We start from the raw sequence: 7,601 nt of genomic DNA, 5'->3' as shown, positions 1-7,601 counted from the left end.
AAATCAAAGTGTGACAAATCCAAGCTGAGCAGCTGGCACAAAACTTCAGTCATATTACTTAAATCAGATACACATGCTGGTGATGACTAACAGTTCTTCATTTAAAAAAAAAAAGTTTATTGAATAAAAAAGACTTTACTGTATTTTTCTGACTTATATAACTTCTGGAATTTTAAAAGCTACAAAAAGATCCTCATTTTGCATCTCAAGACTCAAATGTTTCAGTATGTTAAGTAAAACCAAACCCTGTAAACTTCCATACATCCCACTCTCAACCATTCAAGTCAAACCAAGGAACGATACACACGACCAGTGGAAATTCATTTAAATCAAATTTTATTTGTTTTCATAAAGATCTCCAATAAAGACAAATAATGACATGAGCTGAAAGACAGACCAGAAATAAGGAGACGGAGGAGGAAAGAACACATAAATAAAAGGATGACCGACAGGAACAGAGTGAGGGACAGGTCTATTTACACAGAGACACCCCACGCCTGTAACACATTAGGGGGTTTTTAATATAAGAGCTAATAGACCACAGAGTCCAGCTAGCAGCGGTACAGCAGTAGGCTTGGAACTAGAGACAGTTTCACTCCTGATGAGCTCTGCTTTAAAAATCCAGTTTTTGTTTTCAGCGCCGTTTTAAATACAACCTAAGTAGAGTAAGCAACCAAAAAAAAAAAAGTAAAACTTTCATGACCTGTTGTGACACAAAAGTCCCGACTGAGGAATCCAAGAGGTTCATATTGATGCAGTAATGCTACAAAAACTGCTCAGTAGTCACTTTGTCTAAGTAGAGGGAATGGCTTAAAAGCATTACTGACATCTTAAAACGTAGCACACTTAAACTAAGAAACGGAAGGAAGGATTTTAACTTTGTGTACATGATGGGGAGGAGGGAGGGGGGTTGTGTGCACGTGTTGCTGAATGTTTCAGTGTTGTGTATGAACTCGTGACAATATTGATAACCTTGTGGAGGCAGCATGCATGGCAGATAAACAAAAAATAATAATAATAATCGAGTGGGTGATGATGAAATGTCAAGTGGTGGGCGGGAGAAATTAAACTCACTGAACGTGTGAAGAAAAAAAAAAAAAAAAGTGCGTCTTGCTCTGTGGCTGAGACCGAGGAGGCGGGAGGCTCTCGGTCCTCCTTTCTTAAAAACTTCCTTCCACCTTTCATTTTGTGTGGTGGTTGTTGTTGTTCTTCTTCTTTCAGAGATTCCCCTCTTTCGTCTCCACACCTTCATCTACTCGTTCTTCTTCTCCTTCTGTTTGAGCAGTTTGTTGATCTCCCTCTTGGCCATGCCAGCGTACTTCGAGATGATGCCGTGCTGGTTCAGGCCGGGCAGCAGCAGCAGGAAACTCACTGAGGGAGAGACGAAGCAAATTTGATCAAATATGGAAGTGGATTAGAAAACAAAGATTTTAAAAGATTAAAAAAAGGTTTAAGACAAACACTTGTTAAATATTTAGTGTAGACACATTAAACCAGAATGAACTAATGTTTCTGTACAGCGGGGTTATGGGCTACAGAAACTACACTTTGACTTTCTGCTGTTGTTTCTGTTTTGTTTGTTTTAACACAGGGAGCCAAGTGCCTGATTGCTTGGTGTTGAATCAGTTATCACAGCAACACCACTGCTAGGCAACTGACAAATAAATGGATACCACACCATAAACATAACTTGACATTTTATCAAATTATGTTTTCTGCATTCCAACACCGTGATGAGCAACAAGGGAGCAGACAGTTTAGGAAATAAGATTATCAGAAAGCTCTTCACGCAAATGCCTCAGCAGCAACGGGTTTGCTTTATCTGGTATGAAGGCGTCACATCAGCACAACTATTCTATGAAGGTTGGTAGGTTTTTTTTTTTAAAGCAAAATCGACAGTATTGGTGGAGCTAATAGTGAGTCACGAATCTTAAGCTTTTAAGACTCGTGAGTCACTATTAACTTAATCTCAGATTAAAATACATAATACTTTGTTTCAGAGTCAGTCCTAGTTTATGGTTTTCCCGTCAGATGATACTTGACGTGTCTCAGGCAGCTTATATAACTGATGCCTGGCTCCTACACAGACAGAGGACTGGCTGACGCACCAACGGGCCTCTCTCCCTGAGGGACGCTGAGCTGCCGACAGTTTGTTCTCCGTTCACAGTAAAACCGAGAGGAGATTTTTAGTTTCGTTTTACACGTCACTCCTGTTTCTGTCTTATTCTGCAGACGAACACCCGCCCATCATCTGCCATTAATAAATAAGAGAGCAGCATCAGTTTAGTAGTGTAACCGCCTGCAGTCTCTGAGATCCAGGTATTGATCCACATTATTGCAGTATCTCTGAGTCACAGTGCCAGGAAGCCTGGTAATAATGGGCAGAGGTCATGCAATGACTCCTACTGCATCAGCACTGCAGTTTTCTCTCCTTTGTTACAACAGCCACGTCCGAGTCCAGCATGAGACTCGTTAAATAACCTCTCACACAGAAACAAGTCACTGACAAACATCGCTTCCTGTTTCTGCCATGTCACGCGAGACTATCGCCACATCTGTAGTTCACCACGGCAGCAGAGGGAAGAGGCATTTCCTCACTTTGTGTGATGAAAGGTTCTTTTAATCAATGGGTTGAATGTCTTACACCAACCCTCCAGTCAGGTCTGAGGCCCAGCTCCTTTCTGCATGAACAGCTACAACTTCTCCACAGTCACAGACTTTATCTGCTGTAAAAGGCCTCTGGGTAAAAAGATTCATATTTCTGGGAAAATGTTTAATCCCAAGAACCTTTTTAGGATGGAGAGATTTTCTTTCTTGGAATATAACAGTCCACTGCTGGTCCACAATAACTTTATTAAAAATATATGGTTTAAAATTAATTCTCAATTAAAAAAAAAAAGGTTGATTAATTTGAAAAAGACATGTGATGTTCTGCTAATAAACTGTATCAATCTTGGATCCTGATAAGTCAAAGCACAAACACAAAGACAAAGACTCTTTGTGCTGTGACGCAGCCCAATAAGTCAATATAACCAACACCAAACCACAGACTTCAGGAGGAAGTCTTTGAACATTTCACTTTGTGTTCAAGAGCTCAGACGAGTGACAGACTGAAAGACGCAAGTCCCTCCACACAGGAAAGGTAAAGTGGTAGAATTACTCCAATTTGTAAAATACTCACCGATCAGGTAAGTGAGGAACAGGTTGTGCACCTGCTGTCCGATCCACGCCACCGCCAGCAGGCTGCTGATCACTGAGGCAAAGTACTGTGAAAAGCAGGGAGATCATGTTACAGACGATCCACATCAGTGTGAGGCGTCATGACTGCACGCACAGCAGAGCATCACTGAGTTTAAAAGGAGCCATTCTCCAGATGCACTGCAGAGCTTATTCTTCTCCACAGAGCAGACGCTGTTTTGAAGGAACCAACAAAGCTGTCATTGAATTAAAGGTGGGTTAACAGAAGAGTGTGTCTAACAGTGTTAAAGCACGCTGTGAAAAACCCGGTTAGCACAGCCTGTAACCCAGTTTGAGCTCTGCTAAGTGGAGCAGCAAAGCCAAATCAGCTGAGGATATTTTTATCTGGAGCACAGAGAAAGATCACCATTGTTATAAACAGATATGGCTCCATTTACTGCAATGCTGCAGCCGGTGCATCGCCGCGTACGGCTCAGTTAGATGTCTACGGTACGTGATGCTCAGCTAATTTAACCAGCTTGTGTTGTTAGGAGTTGAAAGAGGTAAGAGTTAAATTTTTTTTTTTTTTACCATTTTGGGCTTCTCCTCCTTGAGGGCACAGAGACGCTTCCACCAGCCAACCATACGACGCTGGGTCTTCACCAGGTTACCGCAGATCTCATGGAAACGCTGCTGCTGCTCAGTGGTCCTGCACACGACAACATGGGTGGGAATTAAAAACAAAAAACAAAACACAACTGTGGGAGCTTGTGATCAGTCACCAACAACACTGTCAAGAGGAAACCTGTAAGGCCACTGTGGTTTGTCACATCAAACCAACTCTCATTTGTCAATAGCTGTTTTTAAATGAAATGACTCTGTGGCAACTTCAAAAACTCCCCAACTGTGCATTGTGCTGCTGCATCTACTTATTTCACCATGTGACCAAAGAGCAGAAATCCCTGGTTTCATCCGATTGCTCACTATGACTTATCTTCATTAGAGCTAAATAATAATTAGTTACTATTGATTGAGAGAATCAATTCAGAGATGAGGACCTTTCATGAGGATTGAGGTGTAACATGTCTAAAAGAGACGGCCACTGGTATGAGACTCTGGCCGGGGCGAGAGAAGGGCCTGACAAGAAGAAGAGGGAAGTGAGGCAGCTGGGAAGAGCGGTCTTCATTTTCTGCTTAGCCATCGTTCCCTATTTCAGTCCTTGTTGGGAGCGAGCCAAGCGATAGCCGTGACCGGACTCCGATAGCTCCATTTAACCGAAGAACAGACACTCCGGCTATATCTGGACCACTCTGCAGGAGACTTAGCAAGTCACAATATAAATCTCAAAACAATATTCAGACTGAGAAATAATCAATAGCTGCATTTTCCTGAGCTGCATCTAATAATATCCAGCTGCCTTCTGAACAGTTAGTACCAGACCAGACCGATCGAAACTCAACTCCTCCCTTAACTGAACTCTGTCAGAAGGTTTGTGACTCCACTAAACGTAAACATTAACATGCAAAACACAATAAAATACATTCAACTTCACCATTTACACAACATTGACCCTGCTGCTTCTTGCAGAAGAGACCCGGCATGTCAGAGGAATGTGCAGCGGTGTAATAGGGAGCAGGCCACACTCTGCTGATGCAGGGTTATATATTGAGGCTGAAGGTGTCTGGTGGGGGAACGGACGTCCAACACACTGCCAACTGTTACTCTATCCTGTTCTAGGTGTCTGGTTCTCCAGATCAAACACACAGCTGAGTCAAGGGGCTGTTGTAAGCACTGTATAATGTCAAAGCTCCATGAAGTGGCTGGACACCGTATAGGACTGGTTTCAGGTGACAGTGCCCAAGCTGTCACATTAGTTTCAGCAAAATTAAGTATGCATTCAAGACAGAACTCCATTATTCCATGTGACTAATTGAAAGTTTCACATAAATACATTTTATGGTGTAATGGAAAAGCCCATTTTGACAGTATGACCTTCATCCTGGAGCTCTCACCACTTATTGGAGCCGAAGACTCTGGGCGCGAGGGTGGGCACCAGGTAGTCGGCCAGGCAGAGCAACATGACGCTGCAGGAGAGCCCGGTCAGCACTGATGGGTCCAGGTAGTAGATCAGTCTGGAGGGGGAAGACAGAGCCGTCAGTCATGGTTAGAAACACGTTGCTCAGAATCAAACAAGGGCATTTTGTATCAGGTATTCATAAGCAGTTGCTCATTTCCATTATCTTAGTGTTTTTTTCTTCTTGAGTATGAGGGTTGCCTGCATGCTTGATCTGTAACTTTAGGAACCTCCAAACACCAGGGGTGAAGCAGATCTTAACAGGGAGGGTGTGTGCTTTAGGCAATATAAAAAAGGAATGCATTGTATTAGCAAAACAGCACTCGGTGGATTATGAGAACAGTCTGTTACTGTTCTGGCGTGGATTCTTCACCCAGAGTGTTTGCTTCAAAATTACTTTGAAAAAACTAAAGAATGTTGAAAGATAATCTAGTATTAATCTACAAAGTTTCCTTCCTCTAGTTTTGTGCTGCAGCAGTGCGAGAAAGCTTAACATAACTTTGACCAGAGCACTTCCACCTACATTTTGATGTTAGTTTAGATACTCCTTGTCTGTGTTTGTTACAGCTAGAGAGAGGCAGGAAATGTAAGTTATGCCAACTATGTGCCCAGCTGTGTATACCCCTGTGACACAGGGTGCAGTAAAAAAAAAAAAAAAAAAAAGGACTTACAGGAAGAGCACGGTGGTGGCGCCAATCAGGGCCCCGGGGAACCAAGGCTTCTCCCAGCGCAGGACTCGGTCCCCAGCGAGGATCACCTCACCCCAACCCTGCAGCTGCTCCTCCAGCTGGGCCGTTTCCTGAGCCTGGGCACAGAAGTTCACACATTATACACCACCAGACTACTACTCACCACTGTAATGTCAGCATTATTTCTGAGAGAACAACGGGGATTGCCTTAAAAGTCAAGGACAGGTGTCTCCCCTGGGGGTGAATTTCACATTCAGCCAATTAAGGGGCCAATGTGAAACTATAACGTATATGCAGTCTAATTAATTTGAATGAATGAGCGTATGTGCATTCTTAACTCACGCCTTGCACCATTTATATCATATGTATCTCCTGTAATACGATAAGTGTCAGCGCATTTAAAGTGTCAACTAAATTAAATTCTCAATCTTGACAATATTTTAACGTTTCGAGCTGTAGGTGATGTTATTCATTCATCAACATTTGTGGAAACTAGCAGGTTTTCAGTACATTCAAGGCTCACGTCTTGATCTACGGTGAACAGCGGTAACAGTAAGTTATGTCCCATCAGTGACATGACTATGCAGTATTATATCGACCCATGAGACGATATGATCAGCGCCGCTAACCACGTTTATCATTAGGGCTCCCATCGAGGGCGGATATAACTCGATTTCGGGGTTTTTAAGCTGAAAAAGGCCCCAAAAGCTGAAGCTGTTATCGTTATCGCACTGTAACAGGGAAACGTATCTGCTGCCATGTAAAGCGCATTAAACGGACGAGCTAACAGGCTAGCTAGCGTTAGCCGCTGCATCGTCACTGGTCGGATAAGCGATTGAATAATAATAATTTAAAAATAAACCACATCGCTGATAATGCTACTGCTGCTTACATCTTGGCAGTGCAAAGTCCACTTTGTCTAAGCAGCAAATCTTTAAACAAATGGCATCCTCGATTGCGTGAACGCCACCGGATTAGCATTGACAGCTTATGCTAACGTTACTGTTAACACACCCACATCTCACAGAGCCGTTTAAACTCAACGCTAAAAAAAATAAAATAAATATATGATTAAAAAAAATCTGGGTGATACTCACAAGCATATTCGCGCTTTTGTTGTCGACTTCAGTCATCGTTACTGAATCACCGTCGATTTTATTTATTTTTTTTATCGTGTTTTTAATGTATTTTGTAGAGAAACGACCCCGTAGAGCAGCAGCAGCGGCGCACGCGCTTCTTCCTTCACTGGTTTCAGCGTCACTAACGGTCGAGCTCTGGCAGGATGTTTTTATCTTCGAATTTGCGTCAAAAACCAGCCAATGGCATCATGGGAAATGGAGTCCTATTTGTCTTGGTTGGTTATGATATGACCTCTATGGTTATGACAGATACGGGCTATTTCTTCAGTAAAAACCAAACGCCACCGTAATATTTGACGAGATAAAATACCTACTTATGTAATTGAGGTGAGTCATTATATCATGACAGCTCATAATTTTTAGTCTGAGAATATACCTGAAAGATTTAATTAAATTGTAGCCTAATGGGAAACAGGTGTGTGGCCTTTGCTGACTAATCAAGGAAAGCATTCTGACTTTTAAAAAAAAAAAAATTGCAGTACTATTCATAAAAATAAAATTATTAGAACACATTCAATGCCA

At 42.3% G+C, this 7,601-nt stretch overlaps 1 protein-coding gene across 1 annotated transcript; it reads right to left on the bottom strand.

The window, feature by feature from the left end:
* Positions 1–319: 319 nt before the first annotated feature.
* On the bottom strand, positions 320–7,227 carry arl6ip1 (ARL6 interacting reticulophagy regulator 1). The gene is made up of 6 exons (XM_083977355.1): positions 7,038–7,227; positions 5,923–6,056; positions 5,190–5,309; positions 3,769–3,886; positions 3,182–3,266; positions 320–1,371 (listed from the first exon to the last, which is right to left on the bottom strand). The coding sequence occupies exons 1-6, from the start codon at positions 7,071–7,073 to the stop codon at positions 1,253–1,255; spliced, it is 612 nt and encodes a 203-aa protein (XP_083833481.1). The 5' UTR covers positions 7,074–7,227; the 3' UTR covers positions 320–1,252.
* Between the last annotated feature and the right edge of the window lie 374 nt (positions 7,228–7,601).

The sequence above is a fragment of the Trachurus trachurus genome (genome assembly GCF_905171665.1).
Source record: "Trachurus trachurus genome assembly, chromosome: 8".
Taxonomy (NCBI): domain Eukaryota; kingdom Metazoa; phylum Chordata; class Actinopteri; order Carangiformes; family Carangidae; genus Trachurus; species Trachurus trachurus.
Note: the sequence above shows the minus strand (reverse complement) of the source record. Positions and strands in the feature narration are given on the sequence as shown.